The sequence below is a fragment of the Amyelois transitella genome, chromosome 22, assembly GCF_032362555.1.
Source record: "Amyelois transitella isolate CPQ chromosome 22, ilAmyTran1.1, whole genome shotgun sequence".
Taxonomy (NCBI): domain Eukaryota; kingdom Metazoa; phylum Arthropoda; class Insecta; order Lepidoptera; family Pyralidae; genus Amyelois; species Amyelois transitella.
Window position 1 is genome coordinate 7,394,112 of NC_083525.1, and position 24,544 is coordinate 7,418,655.

At 39.9% G+C, this 24,544-nt stretch overlaps 1 protein-coding gene across 2 annotated transcripts in view; it reads right to left on the reverse strand.

Annotated features, from left to right (window-relative positions):
* LOC106129953 (carboxypeptidase D) overlaps window positions 1-24,544 on the reverse strand; it is a 34,493-nt gene that overhangs the window by 2,119 nt on the left and 7,830 nt on the right. The window contains exons 4-21 of one of the 2 annotated variants that reach the window (XM_060950585.1): window positions 24,078-24,274; window positions 23,057-23,169; window positions 22,025-22,128; window positions 18,344-18,508; window positions 17,672-17,866; window positions 16,448-16,533; window positions 15,085-15,285; window positions 14,242-14,333; window positions 13,816-13,972; window positions 12,682-12,848; window positions 10,984-11,094; window positions 7,052-7,208; window positions 5,616-6,285; window positions 4,955-5,127; window positions 4,043-4,181; window positions 2,736-2,938; window positions 1,538-1,637; window positions 798-938 (exon numbers count right to left, since the gene is read on the reverse strand). In XM_060950585.1, the coding sequence (XP_060806568.1) occupies window positions 798-938; window positions 1,538-1,637; window positions 2,736-2,938; window positions 4,043-4,181; window positions 4,955-5,127; window positions 5,616-6,285; window positions 7,052-7,208; window positions 10,984-11,094; window positions 12,682-12,848; window positions 13,816-13,972; window positions 14,242-14,333; window positions 15,085-15,285; window positions 16,448-16,533; window positions 17,672-17,866; window positions 18,344-18,508; window positions 22,025-22,128; window positions 23,057-23,169; window positions 24,078-24,274 (3,171 nt within the window). Of the gene's footprint in view, window positions 1-797; window positions 939-1,537; window positions 1,638-2,735; window positions 2,939-4,042; window positions 4,182-4,954; window positions 5,128-5,615; window positions 6,286-7,051; window positions 7,209-10,983; window positions 11,095-12,681; window positions 12,849-13,815; window positions 13,973-14,241; window positions 14,334-15,084; window positions 15,286-16,447; window positions 16,534-17,671; window positions 17,867-18,343; window positions 18,551-22,024; window positions 22,129-23,056; window positions 23,170-24,077; window positions 24,275-24,544 lie in introns of both variants that reach the window. The other variant, XM_060950584.1, reaches the window with a different exon arrangement.

Sequence of the window (24,544 nt, forward strand, 5' to 3'; positions counted from 1 at the left end):
CTATTACAAAAAAGAATAGGACCACTCCATCTCTTTCCCATGGATGTCGTAAAAGGCGACTAAGGGATAGGCTTATAAACTTAGGATTCCTCTTTTAGGCGATGGGCTAGCAACCTGTCACTATTTGAATCTCGGTTCTATCATTAAGCCAAATAGCTGAACGTGGCCATTCAGTCTTTTCAAGACTGTTGGCTCTGTCTACCCCGCAAGGGATATAGACGTGATCATATGTATGTATGTATGTATGTACTCAGAAAAAGTTATTGGTACATGCCCGTTGAAGGATTTGAATTTTTCCTTCCTTATGCATCACGTTTTTTTAAACGGGCATCTTTACGTATCGTGCACAGACTTTCTTCGGAAGATCCGGTAAATCATCACTCAAAACACGCTTTTTTGCTGGAACCCAAACGTCATGTGGTTTGTGTTGTAATTTTTTTTTAAAGTGTTCTGATCAAGTATTAATGGTTAAGTACCTGAGTGACCGAGCGGTGCTCGGTTGTCGTCAAAAATACCATAAAACGTAGTAACATCAAAAAACAAAAGTTTATAAGTGTGGATTATTTATTGTTCTTGAACAAGCATATGTGTCGGAGAGTGTTAAAAAAGGGATTTTATGACTTTTGATGTTTAAAAAAGCCCCGAGAAAGGGCGAAGTAAAGCACCCACATCTATTACTCGACCATTATACGATGAATATTCTATAACGCAGACTGACTAAAACTCGACACTGGCAAGAATAAGCTCGTGAAGTATTTTGATTGACACAACGAAAACAAAAAAGTACGGTCACATACCATAGTTGGCGTCGTCGCACAGCGGCCGCTTGTCATCCGAAGGTATCTGAGTGAAGAGGTACTCCCTCCTCGAGTCCTTGGCTCGCTGGCGGCAGCTGAAGCACCACGCTGCTAAAGTCACCACCGCCACGCCTACCACTCCTGAAAGATGATAGTATAAAGTCTAGAAATAAATCTTTAGCGCACGCGTAAAGCGAGACATTCTGTTATCTTTATCTCCAATACTTGGAAACTAACACAAACAAACAAACTGTAGTTGTAAAAGAATTATGGACTTGTTCGTCTTTGGATCACATATTATTCTAGGTTCAGTAGCTTGCCGTGTAGTTCCCGGCACCAATACAAAATAGAATAGGACCACTCCATCTCTTTCCCATTGATGTCGTAAAAGGCGACTAATTGATAGGCTTACACACTTGGGATTCTTTTTTAGGCGATGGGCTAGCAACCTGCCACTATTTGAATCTCAATTCTATCATTAAGCCAAATAGCTGAACGTGGCCATTCAGTCTTTTCAAGACTGTTGACTCGGTCTACCCCGCAAGGGATATAGACGTGACAATATGTATGTATGTTCAGTAGCTTCTTGGCAAACAAGCTGTGAAGGTCGGACGTATGCACGAGTGACTTCAAAAATGGTTCCATATTTTCTTTTGTAGTAGGTACGTGACCTTAGAAAAAACAGACGTGATAAAACATGGTGGTGTGTGTGTGTATGTATGTATGTGTGTGCGTGTTACCTGCAAGCATGACGAATACGAGTCTGGGCAGACCCAGAACATAATCGTCTTTCTCCAGCTTGAACAGAACATTCGGCGTCAACTTCTCTTTGTCGTTTATCTGGAATGAACAAGGTCAAAGAGGTCAAGGCAAAACAAGGCGTCCTTTCTAGACACAATTAGGGGGTCTGTTAAGGTATTAATTTAAAACTTTATGCCGTGTGGTTCCCGGCGCCAATATAAAAATAATAACACCATTCCACCTCTTTCCCACGGATGTCGTTAAAAGCGACTAAGGGATGAGCTTATAAACTTGGGATTCCTTTTTGTAGGCGATGGGCTAGCAACCTGTCATTATTTGAATCTCAGTTCTATCGTTAAGCCTGACAGTTGAACATGACCTATCAGTCTTTCAAGACTGCTGAATGAAATATGAATGAATGATTAAACATTATTGAGTTTTAACATTACGACAGGTAAACTATTAAGTTAAGTATTTAGTCAACTAGCGGAACTAAACCCATATTGGATCGTGTTACACATCCCAGTAATAAAAGTAAATATCTAACTATGATATGCCTTGTGTAGTGATAATACCCGTCGCTAGATGTCCAAGGAAAATCTGATCGAAATTATTATTTTTATGTTATATACATACACATCATGACTTTCTTCCTTGCGGGGACGGACAGAGCCAATTGTATCGAAAAGACTGCAATTATTATTACTGTTTACTAAATACTTAGATATCTTAGCATAATTAATCTTGATCAAATTCCTGGCAAAGGGTCAGGTCAAGAGTATCCGAAACCGCCGAGCTTGCATGAAGAGAGTTATGAATGTGGATGAAGCGAAATAAGTATGCACAGATCGTGGCAAGTCGAAAGATGTAGTCTCTGCCTAAAAAGCGTGATTTTATGTATGTATGCATGTATGTAAATACATACATAGGTACATACATATGGTCACGTCTATATCCCTTACGGGGTAGACAGAGCCAACAGTATTTAAAAGACTGAATGCCCACGTCCAGCTGTTTGGCTTAATGATAGAATTGAGATTCAAATAGTGACAGGTTGCTAGCCCATCGCCTAAAAGAGGAATCCCAAGTTTATCCCTTAATCGCCTTTTACGACATCCATGGGAAAGAGATGGAGTGGTCCTATTCTTATTTGTAATGATGCCGGGAACCACACGGCTATGTATGTAAATATCTCACCATAATATGCCTCTGTTTAGTGATATACCCGTCGCTGGATGTCACTATGGCCACTTCTTTACCCATGTAGAGGAGAGGCAGGCTCAACACGAAATGCCCGGACTCATCGCTCGTGTTAGAAGATATTGGTTTCTTGGATCCCAGTGGTGTGACGGTCAGCGACGCTTTCGACAAAGGTTGGCTGTCGTGGTCTAATGCCAAGCCTTAAAAAAAAAAGCAAATGTTAATCAATTATTTATTTCATTTATTAATTTATTTATTATTTACTAAACATCGAGAATGATACATACTCGATTGCGTGGTAGACAGAGCCAACAGTCTTGAATAATGATAGGCCACGTTCAGCTGTTTGGCGTAATGATAGAATTGAGATTCAAATAGTGACAGGTTGCTAGCCTATCGCCCAAAAGAGGAATCCCAAGTATATCCCTTAGTCAACTTTTACGACATTTATGAGAAAGAGATGGAGTAGTCCTTTTGTTTTTTCTATTAACCCAACATCAACACATAATCACATTTGTTTTACTCAGTACATTACCGTACAATCCCTAAGGAACTCCATCACCGTTCCAGTATATTATATTGTAATTAAATGATGAATAAAATTAACATTCCTTTCCCCATAACTACATGTCCATGTCCACAGATACATACATACATATAATCACGTCTATATCCCTTGCGGGGTAGACAGAGCCTACAGTCTTGTAAAGACTGATAGGCCACGTTCAAGATAGGATTGAGATTCAAATAGTGACAGGTTGCTAGCCCATCGCCTAAAAGAAGAATACTAAGTTTATAAGCCTACCACTTAGTCGGCTTTTACGACATCCATGGGAAAGAGATGAAGTGGTCTTATTCTTTTTTGTATTGGTGCCGGGAACCACACGGCACATGTCCACAGATTGTAATTGGTAAGGTGCCCGGTTAATATGCGTAATGCGCATAAAGGCACAGGTTCAAGTCCCAGTCCTCGGCCATGTACCAATTACTATTTTCGAAGTTATGTACATTAGTTTGAATACTAACCGATGCTCTTACGGTAAGGGAAAACAACGAGAGGCCACCTGCACATTCAGACAACTGGATGTGTAACCATGATCGATCCAATATGGGTTTACCTGCAAAGGTTGTGGAGGTCAGATGGGAGTCGCTTTGCGTAAAAACCTGACTCACCCAAATTAGGATCCATGGTCAAAGGCATACCACGGGTTCCTCTAAAAAGTGGTGAGGATGCAACCGGGACTAAAGCCAGGAGGAAGATAACTGTGTCTACAAGGAAAATTGGGTAAAACTATTAATCTCACCTGTTACGTAGATGACATTAGCATCGTCATCCACCTGCAGTTCGGGGTACCGCCCCCCGGGCAGGCTCTCCGCGTTGATCCGCTTCAGGATTATGTCCTTCTCTTTGATCACACCTTCCACCACGCGCCATTTCAACATCTGTGGTAGGTAACAAAGAGAATTGTGTAAGGGTTTTGTAACCTTAAAGAATTTAAAAAACCTGTATTCGTATCGTATTTATACATGGCGTTGAATTCGCGCGGGCGGAGGTGCCTTTAAAAGTTATTATTTGATTAAGTTTAACGTGTTCATAATTTACAATATTCTTAAATATGAATCGTGATTTAACAGACACCCTGTTTATATTGTGAAAAACCCGGTATATATTGTGATAAACCCTGTATATATTGTGAGAAACCCTGTATATATTGTGAGAAACCCTGTATATATTGTGAGAAACCCTGCATATATTGTGGGAAACCCTGTATATATTGTGAGAAACCCTGTATATATTGTGATAAACCCTGTATATATTGTGAGAAACCCTGTATATATTGTGGGAAACCCTGTATATATTGTAAGACATCCTTTTCAAAAATTCAAAAGCGCATGTGTAGAAGAAGCGGCGGAACAAACTACACTGCAGCATGTTCATCGGATGTGAATATACAAATATAGATCTCTTAAATCTAAATCATGGACAAATGCACATGATTTTTAATGTAGACAATATTAAGAAACATGAATGAATGTAGAACTAGTAATTTCAATACGAATATTTCGTCAAATAAATAAAGATAGTTATCGCGTGTGATAAAGATAAAATAAAATATGTTCACACTGTATAAATTATGTATATATTGTGAGAAACCCTACATATATCGCGAGAAACCCTACATATATTGTGAGAAACCCAATAAACATTGTGATACCTGGTCCCTGTAGCCGTGGCATCGCACGACGACGCGGTAGTCGCCGGGCGGCAGCGCGGCGTGGTAGCGCGCCATGTTGCCCGACACGCGCAGCTGCCGCTGGACGCCCGTGATGGCGACTACCGCCTCGCGCATCGGCGCACCGACTTCGTTTTTCACGTAGCCTCTTATACCTGACAAAAACAAAATAATAATTAAATAATCACGTCTATATCCGTGTGGTTACCGGCACCGATACAAAAAAAGAATAGGACCACTCCATCTCTTTCCCATGGATGTCGTAAAAGGCGACTAAGGGATAGGCTTACAAATTTGGGATTCTTTTTTAGGCTATGGTCTAGCAACCTGTCACTATTTGAATCTCAATTGTATCGTTAAGCTAAATAGCTGAACGTGGCCATTCAGTCTTTTCAAGACTGTTGACTCTGTCTACCCCGCAAGGGATATAGACGTGACCATATGTATGTATGTACGTCTATATCCCTTGGGGGATAGAGCCAACAGTCTGATGAACGTGTCCCACGTTCAGCTGTTTGGTCTAATGATAGAATTGAGATTCGAATAGTATGTTAAAAAAACGGTCGAATTGAGAAACTCCTCCATCTTTAAAGTAGTTTAAAAAGAAAGAGACAATGGCAGAAAAAAAAGAAGACCAACTCACCAGTGTTAACCAGCTCCACGAACTTCATAATACCCCTCAGATTGTTCCTCCAAACCCATCCGATTTGGGGTTCAGTGGGCATGTTACAACAACTCAGACCGACCGATATCACCGGCGTATTGTAACGTTCGCACAACACGTCTACGAGGTTACCGTGAGTCGCGCTCGTCTTCTCATCCCTACACTCGTACTCGTCACTAGGACTCCTATTGTCCTGGTAAACATTGGCAAACTTCTCGTAAATATTCCTTGACAAATCTGGGTACGCCACATCTTCGTTGCCAGACGCCAATTCCAAAATCAAATCGTATTTCTCACTCTCCAACATTTGCACGAACGCCTTCTCCCGCGTGTAATTCGACAGCGGATTGACATTCTTCTTCGTCAAATAATCGTATAAACTATCACCGAATTCCTCCTCCAACGCTTGTATATTGCATTTGTCTGAATCGGTCGCTTGTTTCACAATTTTCTCGTATAGAGGATCCAAGTTCGGTATGAAATGGATTACGGAGTTTTTGAGTGTTTTCTGATGTCGCGGCTCGCCGATTGTGTAGGCTGTTGCGATGTGACGCGCGAAGTTCAACAGCATCTCCTGCCCAAGGGGCTGGGAGCCGTAGAAGCTGCTTATTATGGCTATGTGGACTTTGCCTTCTTCTGGCGACCCCACCTGAAAATCATCATCATTTTCCACTGGTTTTATAATGTAGAAATTTTAAATATACATATCTTAATTTGTGGGGATAGCATGGGACGCGCGACGATGTTTTAACTATCGCTGTCCCGTTTTATGTCATAACAAAAAAGCGGAACAACGATAGTTTATACATACATACATATAATCACGTCTTTATCCCTTGCGGGGTAGACAGAGCCAATAGTCTTAAAAAGACTAAAAGACCACGTACAGCTATTTGGCTTTAAGATAGAATTGAGACTCAATAGTGACAGGTTGCCAGCCAATCGCCAAAAAGAAGAATCCCAAGTTTATAAGCCTATCCCTTAGTCGCCTTTTACGACATCCATGGGAAAGAGATGGAGTGGCCCTACTCTTTTTCTATTGATGCCGGGAACCACACGGCACAGTTTATAGTTTATCGCGCAATAAAAACGGCGTGTAGCGAACTATGCTACCCTATATCCCACATTATAGTATATTCAAATAAATAGATGCTGCAAAAACTTACGGTTGGTTATTTGACTTGCATAAATTTGAAACGGCATTTTTTGATAATACAATTGAACCTGCTGTCACTTTTGAGCTATATGCCTGAGGATTATACACTCGAACTAGCCGGTAAATTCTATACCACACGCGTTTATTATATTTCCTGCTCCTTCTTATACATCTATCTCTGTCATTCACTTTGTAGATTAGAAGAGGGATTAGAAAAACAAACGCATGTCCTTGTAAAGTTACCATATAAGTTCCATACCTGATGGGTCATCTTGAGCTGGTGGAAGGTGGCCGTGGTGAGACTGTCTCCCGATCTGAATTCAGCTATGTCGGGGTACTTATTCTCCAGCTCAGATAGAGCGGCGTACATTTCCAAAGGCGTGTGGTATTTCGTGTTCAGTACGTTTTCTAGAACGCTGCGATGGAGGAAGAATATTTGTGTGTGTCAATAATGATTTATGATTGAGTAGATAATGATTTTATCATTAAGCCAAATAGCTGAACGTGGCCATTCAGTCTTTTCAAGACTGTTGGCTCTGTCTAGCCCACAAGGGATATAGGCGTGGCCATATGTATGTATGTAGATAATGATTGTGACTTCTGTGTATATACATGTCGTCACGTCTGTATCCCTTGCGAGGTAGACAGGGCCAATTGTCTCGAAAAGACTCAAAGGCCACGTTCAGCTGTATAGCTTCATGGTGGGATAGTAACTTTTGTGTAAATATGATCAAATACGGGCTAGGTTCTCCCCTGTAAAGGTTGCGGAGATGGGAATCGCTTCGTGCAAAAACCTGACTCATATAATCCTGGATTAAGGGTAGAAGGGCACCCCGGGCCTCTATCTCTCCTCTTCAGAAACGTAAGAATATAACCTGGACTAACGCTAGGAGGAAAAAGAAATTATGTGACCTTATTAAAAACTGACAATAAACTGAATGTGTGACTTCAGTAAAACTTAACTGCCCATTCCAATGCGTCGCCGAAATAGAGGAGTAAATGTATTCAAATGCCGTGTGGTTCCCGGCACCATTACAAAAAAGAATAAGACCACTCCATCTCTTTCCCACGGATGTCGTAAAAGGCGACAAAGGGATAGGCTTATAAACTTGGGATTCCTCTTTTAGGCGATGGGCTAGCAACCTGTCTCTATTTATTCAATTCTATCATTAAGCCAAACAGCTGAGCGTGGCCTATCAGTCTTTTCAAGACTGATGGCTCTGTCTACCCCGCTAGGGATATAGACGTGATCATATATGTTTATATTGAAATTCAGTGTAGCTTGAAGATACCAGAAATTTGAGCGGACCGGAGTACAATTTGCGCGATAGAGAAATTCTGTATCAAAAAGACAGTTATTACAATTTTACGTCCAAGATAATACCTAGAACCGCAAACATATTTATTGGGAATCGAACCCAATAACTCTCTTAGTGGAATACTGGCGCGATAAGATATATTGATCAATAATGAGAGGTGATGCAGAAATTGTAGTTTAAGAGAAATGTTAGTTAAAGCGACAGTTAGTGCAAAAACAACACAATGTATGAAATGCGTGCGATTTATTACAAGAAAATAATAAGCGGTGATACAAAATAATATAGATTAACGTTATATTATAACTTACTTAATATTTATTGAATGAGTAAATATTAATTCAATAATAAGTAGTGTCCGACCGAAGCTTCGGCTTCGGCTTCGGCTTCGGCCACCTTCGGCCAAAAAATCCACCTTCGGCGAAACATTCGGCTTCGGCCCAAAATCCGGCCGAAGCCGAAGGTTTCGCCGAAGGTCCGAGCGACCGTCGAGATTGAACGAACTGTTACGAAAGTCATGAGGCGGCGGGGAGTCACTGTCAAAATATCACATTGCTGATTGCATGCATCAAAACAAGTCCGTACGTGTATTTAAACGAGTGTTTTTGTAAGAAATCAAATCATTATTTTTTACCAGTAGGTAAATCACAAACTTTTATCTATACATATAATAAAACAGTAAAAATATTTTGTCTGTACATTTAGTATTTTCGACTGAAATGGATAGAGGGACACTTAGAATGAATAAAAGAAAGCAAAAATATTTTTTTTATTTCTTGTCTGTCTGTCTGTATGCATGATCACGATTATCTCCGAAAGTACTAAACCGATTTACTTCAAACTTTCACCAATTGCTTTGTTTTAACTCAGAATAACATTTAAAGTTTGTTTCATCAAAATCGGTTCACAAAAAAAAAAGTTATCGACATTTGAATGAACTCAAGGCATCAGTATGCCTGCAAATAAGTTACGAAATTAAAAATTCAAAGTCATTTATCATTATACGACGGCATTATACCTATAACATATAAATATAAGTGAAAGGCGACTAAGGGATGGGCTTACAAACTTGGGATTATTTTTTAGGCGATGGGCGAGCAACCTATCACTTTTTGAATCTCAATTCTATCATTAAGTCAAATAGCTGAACGTGGCCATTCAGTCTTTTCAAGTCTGTTGGCTCTGTCTACGCTGCAAGGGATAAAGACGTGACCATATGTATGTATGTAGTCTACTTTAATTTCGACACCAACGCAACGGCTTCGATGGTCCAGTGGTTAGCCCGTAGATACTTTTTACTAGCTGTGCCCGCGACTTCGTACGCGTGGAATAGTTATTTTGGGCATCATATTTATTTTTGCAAACATCCTCCTCGGCTTTATCAATTATAGCTGCTAATTGTTATGCGGCGGTCAGGCGGTCACGCGTATTAGAAAGAACGCTGGTTCGCCGTATTAAATGTTTCGCTGCAAATTGCTTATAACGACTATATCTCAAAACCTATTCGTCTGATTTATATACTGTAAATGGCAATTTTAGTCTACATGAAAAGCCGAAAGTAATAAACATATTTATTTGGATAAGGATTAAAACTGAATTAAAGAAAATTGGTTTCAAAATAACTTATGTTTATAATGAAAAAATAATCTTAAAAAATGAACATAAAAGTGGTTATTGTAAAAAAACCTTAAGAGATAGATATATGCTCTCGCGGACTTTTTTGTGGCAAAAAATGAGTACTTCACATCTTTAGTACATTGTTTTACTATATCTTTGTTGGTTTGCGCAGCGTTCGCGTGGAAAGCTCGCAGATGGCCGACTCAGTCAACTTTCACCTGCATTGTTGACGTTTCCCGTAGGAAATCCGGGATAAAATGTAGCCTATAGCCTTCCTCGATAAAAAGACTATCTAACAGTGAAAGAATTATTCAAATCGGTTCAGTAGTTTCTGAGATTAGCGCGTTTAAACAAACAAACAAACAAACAAACAAAACAAACTCTTCAGCTTTATAATATTAGTATAGATTATTAAAAATATTTTTTTTTGTATTGTTTGAGTATTTTATGTAAAAAAACTGAAAATCAAAATACTACATATAATAAAACGGTAAAAATATTTTTTCTGTACATTTAATATTTTGACTGAAACGGATAGAAAATTTTTTTTTTACATTTTTTGTCTGTCTGTATCTGACTGTATGATTAAAATTCAACTCGAAATTTACGCGGACGAAGTCGCGGGCAACAGCTAGTTTATCTCTAAACCAACCACCTCTTTGATATATCATCAACTTCTATATGAAACAGTCAATATATAAACCTTCAATATTGAGGTTTTGAAATGATTTTAATATTAATTGTAGCTTGTAGACAATATTGAACAAAATTAATTACTGAGTGCTGAGAGAATATAAACCTTCGGCTTCGGCTTCGGCTTCGGCCGAAGGTTGTGGCGATAGCCGATTAATCGGCTTCGGCTTCGGCTTCGGCCAAAAATAGACCTTCGGTCGGACACTAATAATAAGGTTACGGTCACAACATGTTTCAGTCACTATTTTATTTTTAATGCTGTATTTGACCATGTCATTTATGCACTTTAATAGATAATATATTGTTTTTTTTTTTTCATATATTTTGGAATGTCTGAATGTTATCTATCTTTAAATCTCAGTAAATTTTTGGACGGATTTTCAAATATACAAAAAAATCACTTATCTAAATTAAAACAATATTAATGAAGAATACGACTTAAATCTTAATAAACACAGTTCAAGAAACATAAGAAAAAGCTATAAGCGCAGAGTCATAAGTTAAAATTCTCAGAACGAAGTTCATATTTTCAGAACAACTGTGCGAGCGAGACAGCACGACTCACCGGAAGTCGTAGGCGGATGACCAGTGGTGGTGGTCGGAGGGCATCAGCGTGAAGTTCAAGCTGACAGAACCAGCCGGCGGCACCGTCACCTCTTCTGTTACACTCTCGTATCTATAAAGGTAGAGAAAATAAAATTAGCAACCTGTCACTATTTGAATCTCAATCCCATTATTAAGCCGTACAGCTGCACGTGACGTTTCAGTGTTTTCAAGACTGTTGGCTCTGTCTACTCTGGGCTCTATCTAATAAAAGCGTGACTGTACGTGTGTTATTGAAATTTTCAGGAGAGAAGACCGCGGTGCACTAAATTCTGGATTGGGTGAGTCAAGTTCTGGTTTTTACTCGAAGCGACTTCTATCTGACCTTCGCTAACTTTGCAGGGGAAATTTATCCATATTGGCTCATGTTTACGCATCCAGTTGTCTGAAAGTGCGGGTTTCCTTATTAATGATATGTCAGTGTGTATAGTGGCCCCCACTCACCCCCTGGCGGACGCGGTGACGCTGTGAGTCCCCGGCCGCAGCAGCCGCCAGTAGTCCCCGCCCGCCGCGGCCCGCACGCTGCGCTGTACTAGCTCACTGGATATGTCACTGTGTGCTATGACATGTCAGTGTGTATAGTGGCCCCCACTCACCCCCTGGCGGACGCGGTGACGCTGTGAGTCCCCGGCCGCAGCAGCCGCCAGTAGTCCCCGCCCGCCGCGGCCCGCACGCTGCGCTGTACTAGCTCACTGGATATGTCACTGTGTGCTATGACATGTCAGTGTGTATAGTGGCCCCCACTCACCCCCTGGCGGACGCGGTGACGCTGTGAGTCCCCGGCCGCAGCAGCCGCCAGTAGTCCCCGCCCGCCGCGGCCCGCACGCTGCGCTGTACTAGCTCACTGGATATGTCACTGTGTGCTATGACATGTCAGTGTGTATAGTGGCCCCCACTCACCCCCTGGCGGACGCGGTGACGCTGTGAGTCCCAGGCCGCAGCAGCCGCCAGTAGTCCCCGCCCGCCGCGGCCCGCACGCTGCGCTGTACTAGCTCACTGGATATGTCACTGTGTGCTATGACATGTCAGTGTGTATAGTGGCCCCCACTCACCCCCTGGCGGACGCGGTGACGCTGTGAGTCCCCGGCCGCAGCAGCCGCCAGTAGTCCCCGCCCGCCGCGGCCCGCACGCTGCGCTGTACTAGCTCACTGGATATGTCACTGTGTGCTATGACATGTCAGTGTGTATAGTGGCCCCCACTCACCCCCTGGCGGACGCGGTGACGCTGTGAGTCCCCGGCCGCAGCAGCCGCCAGTAGTCCCCGCCCGCCGCGGCCCGCACGCTGCGCTGTACTAGCTCACTGGATATGTCACTGTGTGCTATGACATGTCAGTGTGTATAGTGGCCCCCACTCACCCCCTGGCGGAGGCGGTGACGCTGTGAGTCCCCGGCCGCAGCAGCCGCCAGTAGTCCCCGCCCGCCGCGGCCCGCACGCTGCGCTGTACTAGCTCACTGGATATGTCACTGTGTGCTATGACATGTCAGTGTGTATAGTGGCCCCCACTCACCCCCTGGCGGAGGCGGTGACGCTGTGAGTCCCCGGCCGCAGCAGCCGCCAGTAGTCCCCGCCCGCCGCGGCCCGCACGCTGCGCTGTACTAGCTCACTGGATATGTCACTGTGTGCTATGACATGTCAGTGTGTATAGTGGCCCCCACTCACCCCCTGGCGGACGCGGTGACGCTGTGAGTCCCCGGCCGCAGCAGCCGCCAGTAGTCCCCGCCCGCCGCGGCCCGCACGCTGCGCTGGACGCCGCGCACTGAGATACTGGCGTTGGCCAGCGCGTGCCCAATGTGGCTGTGGACGAAGCCGTGAATGCCTTTGTGGACCTGGGTGATGCGGAAAGACGATTAATATGTATGTGGTCGGATTAAACGAAAGAAATATTGATACAAATAGTCTGCCTACATCTTCAGCCCCCCGGGAGCCCTATTTAAGTGCGCGCGAGCCCCGGATCTTCGCCTTTGGACTAATACAGCGCTCACCAAGTTTAGAAGCTCGCTATCCTCTGGCGGCTACTTGCTGGATCTCGTGTCTATAGCTGAACCCAGGCCCTCTTACAATTTGTTAAAAATAGTTCCAATTAAGGTTGATGTAGTTATTCAATGGAGCTGTAAATTATCTCTCATCTCTCTTTCCTGGGATGTTTTACCTAAAACGCCACATCCTTCCAGCAATCTTGACCAGATCCTCGTCCATCTGGTTAGTGGTTTACCCACACTTCAACGGCTAGATCTCGATCTCCACCCTAGTACTATCTTTCACCAGCGTAGATCTGTGGTGTGACAAATATAGCCCATTGGCAGTTACTTTGGCTACTTCCTGGGCAATGTCGGTGAATCTTGCCTTTCCACGGATCTCAGTCAGTCTATAACAACATACCTCCTCAATATACTTAAGGAGTACCCATTGTCCTGTCACCCAGGAAAGTCTGCTGCGATAGGAAACTTAAAGCAGCCAGTTCCTGATTCAGTTCCATCCCGCTGGTAGTTCCAGTCTAATGGCTGTACCAACATACCTCCTCAATATACTTCAGCAGTGCCTACGTATTGCCCTGCCAACCGGGAAAGTGCGGCGGTAGGAAACTTAAAGCAGCCAGTTCCTGATTCAGTTCCATCCCGCTGGTAGTTCCAGTCTGATGGCTGTACCAACATACCTCCTCAATATACTTCAGCAGTGCCTACGTATTGTCCTGTCGACCGGACAAGTCTGCGGCGGTAGGTAACTTAAAGCAGCTAGTTCCTGATTCAGTTCCATCCCGCTGGTAGTTCCAGTCTGATGGCTGTACCAACATACCTCCTCAATATACTTGAGCAGCGCCTCCCTATTGTCCTGCCAGTAGCCGGGCAGGTCCGCGGCGGGGGGGAACTTGAAGCAGCCCAGTTCTAATGTTAGTTCCATGTCGCTGGTGTGAAGGTAGTTCCAGTCTTGCATGCCGCCATAGAGAACGTACCTGATAAACCATAATGGCGTTTAGGATTTTTCTATACGTACACATATCACGTGTTTATCGTTACGAATATTCAAAATAGTCGATAAGACTGAAAGGTAACTAAAGGTTAAGTGATGGAACTGAGATTCAGATAGTCACAGAAAAGAAGAATCCCAAATATATAAGCCTATCTTTTAGCCGCCTTTTAAGACATTCATGGGAAAAAATGGAATAAATACAAAAAAAAAGAATGTCCTATTCTTTTTTTCTCTTTATTAAGATATATTTACCATTTGGCGCCGTTAGTGATGCCGCCGTCGAAGGACTCCTTCGGAAGGTTTTTGTGTGCGCACGGCAGGCCTAAATGCATTTTCAGGTGGGCCTGTAAAATGGTTTTTTAACACTTCATTAGAAACTTCCCTGTAAATAGTTTTGGAGATAAACCATACACAAATTTGAAAAGTATTGCGGCTACATCTCTACGACATAAATCATAACAGCCAATCGCGCGACGCTATCAGCCTATAACAGCGAAAAGTCTAAATCGGGCAAGCAAACATTTCACGGATTGAAGCACATAGTCTGAAGTTGTCTACTTCAGACACAACATCGTTCCCCAGGCATCACACCTAGCCTGGCGGAAGATCTTCCCTTTGGTGGCGGTCAAGCCCAAAGTATCTATATACATATAAACTATAGAGTATTTTTTTGATTACATTCAAAATTTACGAGTGATCCTCGTAAATTATGAGACCTTGAAGTTATGAGACCCTAAAAGACCGAAATTTACTGACTGAATTCATATACTTAGCGCTTGTTTTAAGCTATAGTCGCATTGATCTAAATCGCACGTCGCATCGGCGTTTGCTGCTACGATAGAATTTGAGCCTGAATTAAATAAAAAAAAATTACTTTTCTACACTCTTATATGGCTTTATATTTAATTCACAAAATGCGCATCACCTAAAATGAAATTATGGCAACCACGTGATCCTCTGCCTCTTTTATATTCTTCTTTTAATTTTCTTGTTTTGATATAAGACAATTAAGACAAGTCACAACGTTAAAATATAGAACTTACGTTATTAAAAGATACCAAAAGAGCGAGAAGAAATATAGATATAAATACTCACGTCAGAATAAGCGTGAGCGAGATGGACAAACACGTCATTATCAGGCGCAACATTCTCCACCCCGCTCTGGTGGGAAGGGTTGCCGTCGTAGGGATAGTTTGCGACGAGGGCGCCACCGTGCAAGTTGGCGGACAGCACGAACGGTATAGACAGAGACCAGTTCATGACCGCCATGGTTTCCGGCTCCGGTGTTAGGTTTTCCTGGAGACGATTATATTAATGACTTTCAAATATTTTTAATTTATATACTGCGCCGAATGGTTAATGGCACCAATACAAAAAAAGAATAGGACCACTTCGTCTCTTTCTCATAGTTGTCGTTAAAGGAGGCTAAGAGATGGGCATAGTATCAACTTGGGAATCTTCTTTTAGGCGATGGGCAAGCAACCTGCCTCTATTTGAATCTCAATTTTATCATTATGCCAATCAACATCTGAACGTGGCCATTCAGTCTGGGAGGTATGGAAGGAGTATCTATTTCTAATTGAGTAACTATTTGGCTTAATGAAATTAGCAATAAAAACAAATCGAAATATGTATTAACTCTAACTAAAGCTTTTTTTAAAATATAAATGGGTCTGATGTATTTTTATAAATTTAATGCAACTACCAAATTAATAACAAAATATGTATGTTCTAAAAAAAAATCTAAATTATGATGAGAAGCTACACAATCGTGGAATGACAAGTCACACTCACACCTCATGCTTTAACTAACCAGAATTTCAAATCCCAAATGAAGGTAGTTCAATCACTGCACCGTTCTTCAAAAAGAAAAATAATATATAAGTCTCGTATTAAATAAGCATTAGATATAAATTCAGTTGATACTGCTATAAGAAGATATAAATAAAAAATATTGGGCTAACCCAAAGTAGTGTTTTATCTTTTGTGATGTAACACTAACTCGACGATAGTATATTTTACAGTATAAATGTCTTTTAGCAGTATAGTCTAAAACATCCGAGCAACAAACCCATCAGAAAAGGATATTTTTTATTATGTGATGACTTGACCGGAGATCGAGAGGTGAGAGGAGAAATTAGAGGTGTCAAAAGATCGAACCCGTAATCTTAGTTAGAGGTGTTAAAATAGTGTACTAGATAGTGTTGCCGCTCGACAGCCTTTCGATAGCGTTTTGATAGAATACTCGTATCGATAGTATTTATATTGCGAATAATATATGGCAATATCGACAAGTAATACTATCAAAAGTATATCAATAGTATAACAAATAGATAGCTATCGATAGACCTGTCGATATTATGGCCTTTTTAGATTAAAACTACCGACATTAAATTTATCGAAAGTTCGACAACACTAGCGCCAAAAAACTGTCATCAAAATATATTAATAATCTTACACTGTTAGAACCGAACTGGTCCGGGAAGTTTCTATTTAAATCCACGCCATGAGCGTTCGCTCTGCCCTGTAAACTGCTATAATCACCTGAAAACATACAAACAGTATTATAGAACTCTCTCTCAACTTCTCTAAATCAGTTTGAACTGTGTTATATATAGACTGTGACGTCGTACCGCTTCAGTCTGCTTCCCTCTTTACAGCCCTGAAGCCGTAAAAGAAGCGCGCCCTGGGCTTTCGCCTTTGGACTGCTACAGCGCTCACTAAGTACCTTGGTATCCTCTGGCGGTTACTTGCTGGATCTCGGGTCTATAGCTAAACCCACGCCCTCTTTTAATTTGTAAAAATAGTCCTAATAAAGTTTGATGTAGTTATTCTACGGATCTTTAAATTATCTCTCATCTCTCTCACCTGCAACGTTTTACCTAAACGCCACAAGACGTCAAAGTAAAGTTAATCTATCATCTTGTATATTCCCAGTTGTAATAACCACCTATTTTCATATTGCGCCGGTGTATATTTTCCATTATTCTGCTAGCCAATTTGCCTTAAACATGTTCTGTTTTGAGTCATTGCCATGACCACAACTGAAGTGTGTTGATTCTAGCAGGCCATAAAAATATTGCCTACATTTTATTACTCGTTTCCTTTTATTATTGGACCACGGGTTATAGAACCACCACAATGCCGTAGGATCAGGAGGCGAATGATTAACAATTGCATTAAAAAATCCTTAAGAAATATATAATGTCGACTGCAGCTTATAAGGCCCAGTACCGGTTGTATCTTGTCCGTCAGTCAATAAAGCGAATGATTTTTTTTTATTATATTGATGACTAGCTTTTGCCCGCGGCTTCGCCCGCGCAAATGTATTTTAGATAATAAGGATACGCCATAAAATTTCACCCAATTTTTAATCACATATCGTGCGGGACTGTTTTAAGTTTATATTTGATTTAAATTCATATGGTTTCTCCCGTCTCTTCTACTTCTGTTCCGTCCCGTCCCAACCTGTTGTGTCCCGTCCTGCCCCGTCCAGTCCTATCCTGTTCCATCCCATCCCATTTAGTGCCATCCTGCTTTCCGCAACTGATACGTATTCTTTACTAACCAATATTTAAGACATCTCGCACTTCGACACCCATCAAAAAACGAAGTTTCATACAAACTTCCAACCCTTATTTTTCGCCCTTGAGATTTTAGGTTGGGTTAACAATTTACTTACCAACTTTCCCCCGCTCGTACCCATCCGGGTTCATGCTGGGCATTAAATGCACCCTGGTCGTGTTCAGTATCCTCTGTACCCTCTCATCTCCAATGATGTACTGCTGACATAAATACTTCGCCAGTAGTAGCAGCATCTCTCTTCCGACCACTTCGTTGCCATGCATGTTGGCCACGTATTTGAACTCGGGTTTGCCTGTTTTGTACAAATGTCATTTGTGTTTGCGTGATTTGATATAGCCAGTAACAATTTATAAAGCGTGGTAAATTTGTGACGTCAAAATTTGTAATTTGATTTAATTAGAATAATAATATTTAATCCTTCCATAATTTTAAAAGGACTTAGATAATATAAAAAATGAATAATAAAACCTCTAACAGGTTAAATATTAATTAGAATTAAATTATTTTGCTAGTCTGATTCTTGGTGTCTCACAAGGGTCTCATTTTGGTCCTTCAAACATGAAATTTCATGCTTTAAAAAAGACTTGTTAAAAAGTTGTTCTCAGTTGCTAGCTATAAGGATTAAAACGTGCTTCTGTAGTTTACTTTGACCCGACACTTTAGATGATGAACTATACCGTTATTTAAAATAATTTATTTATGAGTAGGTATAATCATCCAGATATTAAAAAAAACCTATTACATCAGAATAAATCTTCTATACTTTTACCTGGTATATGTTTTCCAGGGTCCTTGGTGACTTCCAAAACGTACAATTTCCTTCCTTCCACCGATTCCCCAATGCTGGTGAGCTTGGTCATGTTGGGATACTTCTCATTGAGGTCCTTCAGGAATTTCTCCATCTTGACGTAGTCGTGGTGGACGAAGTCGACCGCTGAAATACCGTCGATGTCGTGACGAGTCACCCTCCTATGCTCTAGAGATTTGCCCATTTAATTTTGATATTTTTATTAATGCTCAACAGATTTTTTTCATGGGTAGTATTAAAAAAGAAATGTATGCACAAATATACAACAGTCTTATTAATATTGTCAGAGTTTAGTACCTAAATTAGATTTTTGATGATTCTGTACGTCGTGCATTTGCACTCGTGATTAGTGAAATGTATAAGGATCCAAATATAACAATAATATATGTAACTAATGTACCTAAATTTTTTTGTAAAAAGGTAAACCAAACTGAAATTAGGAAAATAATTTATTTTGGTACCTTCCCACATTTTAGTAATATTTCTACCTTCACTAGTTCTTTATTATATTTTTTTTTATTTGTGCATAGTATATAGTTTCTTTACACCAATTTAGTTAAGTGGGTTAAAATTTTTAACATTTACTACATTACTTGATAAATTTCGTGTTAAATATTCTGTTACCTACTTGTTTTTTTGTACAATCATTGCGTGCAAGATTAGTACAATTTACCACTACTACGTTAATTTTGAATATACGCAGAACACCAAAATAATTAATTATAAATAAAATAAAAAAACTACTCAAAAATTGTTCATAAAATTATTGGGATGTGAAAGAAAATGGAAATGAAATAAGAGAAAGAAACGAAAAAAGGGCAAATCAACAAAGCATAAATTGGGAATAAGAAATAAACAACCAACACCAAAATAACAGTCAAAGTAATAAGAGGGATAGATGTTCGGATACATTCATAGAACAGGTACCAAAAATTAATTTTAAAAAAACCGTTATGATCATTTTTATAAATATATACAAATGTTTTATGAACGTATCCAAACGAGGAAATGATTAAAACCACTGTATACGTATACAGCTTTATTTCCCACAACAATCATTGTAATAAGTATCAATGTATACGTACGCACCAGAATAACCTTATAATTATAAAGAAATGGGACACCCCATCACCATGAATTAATAATATCACAGAAAAGATAATATGCAATCGGCCCAAAGGAGAATATTATACGTTATTAGTGCGAGTAAAAAATAATAATTACATATTAAGGTAATCATTTCATAAATAGAACACCAGACTTTAACGATAAGAAAAATTTAAAAATAATTTATACAGCCAGTTTTAATAATGAGAGCAGCTCCTTAGCTAATCACATAACGGGAATTTATTTATTTATTCAATTTGCGTGCGATCATCTGATTGGACAAGAACTTGTCAAAAGTAAGACTAGCTGTTATGAGCATTAAGAACAAATGTCCAATTTGTGAGTCTCAAATATTTTTTCTTATACTTATAATAAGTCTATATATTTCATGATTTCAAAAACGAATGTAAATTTTCTTAACCTAATATTTTAAAACATCATTGTTTAAAGTTTCAGACAATGATAAATATCATAGGCTTTCCCTTATCGCTTTCAGATAAAATCTTGTATTTAACCAGCTGAAGTTATGCTTCATCAAAACAATAAGAGAACAACACAATTGACCTGATCCCGTTTCCTTTACCGACTGCACCTGAAGGCATATGCATTAGCAGTTTGATATACTTCAGTCTGAGATGTCAATTCTTCCCACAGCATGTAAATATTACAGCTACATACATCCAAGCTAGGAATGCAATCATAAATATACAAACGTTTTTTTTTATTAATTAAAATTTACTTTACAAGCAGGCGGTATATAATTAAATATCATAAATTTAGTTATAATAGATCTTACCAAGCTCATTATTTGCCTTGTCTCCTCAATTTCTCTTTCGCCTATATTCTTATAAAAACTTATAAAAATAATAAGAATATAAATTACGACTAATACTTAATAATATTATTAGGTTATAATAAATTAATTTGGCATAAACTTAGGTCTAAAAATAAATTAGTTTAATTTAAGACATATTTCGTTTTAATAAATATGAGACACATTAGGACTTATCAACTACATTAACTTTAAATTATTATAAGTGTTTCAAACTCTGTAGTCTAATTTTTGTATGGCGCGAAAATATTTGAGCCTATCAGAGCGCGCCATTTAAACCCGCGAACTTAACAATCCGGTGTTATGAGCGAGATACATACATAAAATCACGCCTCTTTCCCGGAGGGGTAGGCAGAGACCATCTCTTTCCATTTGCCACGGTCTCTGCATACTTCCTTCGCTTCATCCACATTCATAACTCTCTTCATGAGCGAGATAGAAGACATTTTTGACTTTTAATTATTAAGTTCAATTTGCTTGTAATATTGCCGTAATTTTATTGAATTTTAATTGTTCTGATTCGTCTGCATAGTGGCAGTACTCGTACTATAATTTTAAAATTATATTTATAGATTTTGCTATTTTTTTTGGCAAAATCGGAATTTCTCTGCGCATTTCATTTCAGTTGTGTGCCCAGCGTTAAATTAATTATTGCATAAACTTAAAAACACATAGTTCAGTAGCACATTGACATATTTCAGTCACCTTTATATGTATAATAATGTTGAGCAAATCCTAAATATATTCATATCTTTAGTAATTGAGCAAATTAAGATTTTCACAATCACTATGCAGATAGTAATCAGTGACGGGTAAGACACTCTGTGTAAATCAAAACCATGCAATTTTCTATTTTTTTAATGTTTCCGATAAAACTTGCAATGAATACATTAATATTTAGGCCACACAAGCTATTAACGCCATACTTTATATTAAATCCCTTTTAACTCACAGTAAGATGTAGAAGTGTATTGCACGGTCCAATATGCAAACATACATATACAAATATGTACATATAATAACGTCTATGTCCCTTGCGGGGTAGACAGAGCCAACAGTGTTTAAAAAGACTGATAGGCAGCAGACCGTTCAGCTATCTAGTCCAATATGACTTCAGTGAATAACTCGCATTATCTAAATTTTGTAATTTTTTTGGACTAATTGTGAAGGTCTTATTTTTATTTAGGCCACATAAGTTATTAAGGCCATATCATCTATTAAGGCCTAACCTATGATTATGTCAAATGACTAAAGCGTTTAATTGATATAGAATTCGCAAGTGACCAACTTGCAATAATCTCAAGATTTTCCTACATTAAACGTCGTATGTATCGGTAGATATCCTTAATGTTTGACATATTGATCATCAAGAATGCAATAAATGATTAATTTTGTTCATTAAATACTTAACAATCATTGATTGTAAAACAAAAAAATTATAAAAAATAAAGATTACACATAAATCAATGATCATAATTAATGATTACCCATCAATCATTGATTACGATTAGCAATTACACATCAATGATTAATTATGATTACCATCCACCAATTAAGGCCTTTACGACCTACAATATGCTTGATTATGATTACCATTCACCCAATTTAGGCTTTGAAAACCCACAATAAGATAATGTTAGTGACAAAAGCCCAATAATGGGATAGACTACCAGCAGAGGATTCGTACCAGCCGCAAGTCTTACCGTCATAGTCGCTGTCGGTGCGGTGATGAAGGGTGAAATTGACGGAAACAGGCTCTGTCTGGTTGGCTGGGACGGTGACGCGTTTCCATTCTGATTCCTCGTAGCTGCAGCGAAAAAAGGAGTGCGGAGTTAGATAATTGTATTTTATTGTAAGGCTATTGTGATACCCGAAACCGCCGAGCTTGCATGAAGAGTTATGAATGTGGATGAAGCGAAGGAAGTATGCAGAGATCGTTGCAAGTGGAAAGAGGTAGTCTCTGCCTACCCCTCCGGGAAAGAGGCGTGATTTTATGTATGTATTACTGGGATGATCGCAACTTCGTTCGCGTGCCGCAGTTCCGGCGATTAGAGTGTAAAAACAAACAGAGTGTTTCTTTTTCGTAACTTTTCTTTTAAATATGTATGTTAAATTCAATGTATGTCAGCTGCAACTTTAAGGTTCAATAGATTTTTTAATCTTACTACACATACATACATACCTACATATGGTCACGTCTATATCCCTTGCGGGGTAGACAGACCCAACAGTCTTGAAAAGACTGAATGGCCACGTTCAGCTATTTGACTTAACGATAGAATTGAGATTCAACTAGTGACAGGTTGCTAGCCCATCGCCTAAAAAAGAATCCCAAGTTTGTAAGCCTATCCCTTAGTCGCCTTTTACGACATCCATGGGAAAGAGATGGGGTGGTCCTATTCTTTTTTGTATTGGTGCCGGGAGCCACACGGCACTTTAATCCTACTTATATTACAAATGCGAAAGTTTGTATGTCAGTATGGATGTTTGTTACTCTTTCACGCAAAAACTACTGAACCGATTACGATGAAATTTGTTATATAGGTAGCTGAAGACCAAGAATAACATATAGGCTACTTTTTATACCGGAGTTCCCGCGGGATTGATAGGGTCTCCATTCGGACGAAGTCGCGGGCGGTCTCTAGTAAATTTATAAGTGCACAGACAAACACCAGATTTTATTATATACATGCTTATAATTTTTTTCCTTCTAATATATCAAATAAATACTTTACCCAATAGCTTTAGCGAGGACATGATACTCTCCAGGTACCAGAAGCCTCCAGTACTCTCCGAGGTCAGTCACGACTACGGGGTGGGCAACCTCCTTTATTTCTATATACGCCCTCTGTAAAGAAATGACAAAAGAAAAAAAAAATAAATGCATCGGAGCTAAAAACGTCTGGATATGTCTAAAATACTTAATGCGCATTATGGTACAGGTTCAAATCGTACCTAATTCATGTACAATAGGTAACTCAAGGGTTATGCACATTCGAGTTCTAAGATGAGGGGAAACATTGCGAGGAAATCTGCATATTCAGACTACTATTTTGTTTTTATTGTATATGGTAGAATACAAATTACACAGTACAGTTACGGAAAAGCCAGCAAGAAAAGACTAATAAATGTGGAAGAAGCCAAAGAGTGTGCAGAGATTGTAACAAGAGGGAAGGTGTAGTATCTGCCTACCCTTCCAGGAACCTTTTTCCAAGAGAGGAGCCTACCTCTCTATTTATTGTACTAATATAATGTACCTCTCTACCTCCTAGTATGGAGATAAAGATGGGTAGACAGCCGTCTACCCATCTTTATCACCATACTTACTTCCACTGGTTTCCCGTTCGACACGAATCCAATTATCCTGATGTGGGTCTGCTCCAAAAAAAGTTAGCAGTTCCTTGACACCCTGAGCCTGACCATGGACTTCTAGAAGAAGATAAACTTACTGATACGGGGTTCTCGTACTGGTCCATCACGAAGCCAGCTATCCTAATATAGGTCTACTTCATGAAAGTTAGTAGCCTCGTTGGTCTTTCAGAACTTGGATATCACCCCCTAATCCTAGTCCATAGGTGTTCTAGAAGGAGATAGACTCACTGGCACTGGTTTCCCGTACTCGTCCGTCACGAAGCCAGCTATCCCGATGTATCACTACTCCATGAAAGTTTGCAGCGGCTCCTTATTGTTCTTCCAGAACTTGGATATCACCCCCTGATCCTAGTCCATAGGAATTCTAGAAGGAGATAGACTCACTGGCACTGGTTTCCCGTACTCGTCCGTCACGAAGCCAGCTATCCCGATGTGGGTCTGCTCCATGAAGGCGAGCAGCGGCTCCTTATTAGTCTTCCAGAACTTGGGCAGCTCGTCGGCCGGGGGGTACTTGCAGCAGGACAGCTCGAATGTCACCTCGAAGCAGTTGTTGCTCACGTAGTTGAAGTCTTGCATGCCACCTTTAACATATAATTTAAAAAAAGAATTGCATGACAATAATGGTGTCTATGAAAAAAAAATATGTATTATTCTACTGAGACTACCAACATTGTGGTTCCCGGCACCAATAAAAAAAAAGAATACGACCACTCCATCTCCTTCACATGGATGTCGTAAAAGGCGACTAAGGGATAGGCTTATAAACTTAAGATTCCTCTTTGAGGCAATGGGCTAGCAACCTGTCACTATTTGAATCTCAAATCTATCATTGAGCCAGACAGCTGACCGTA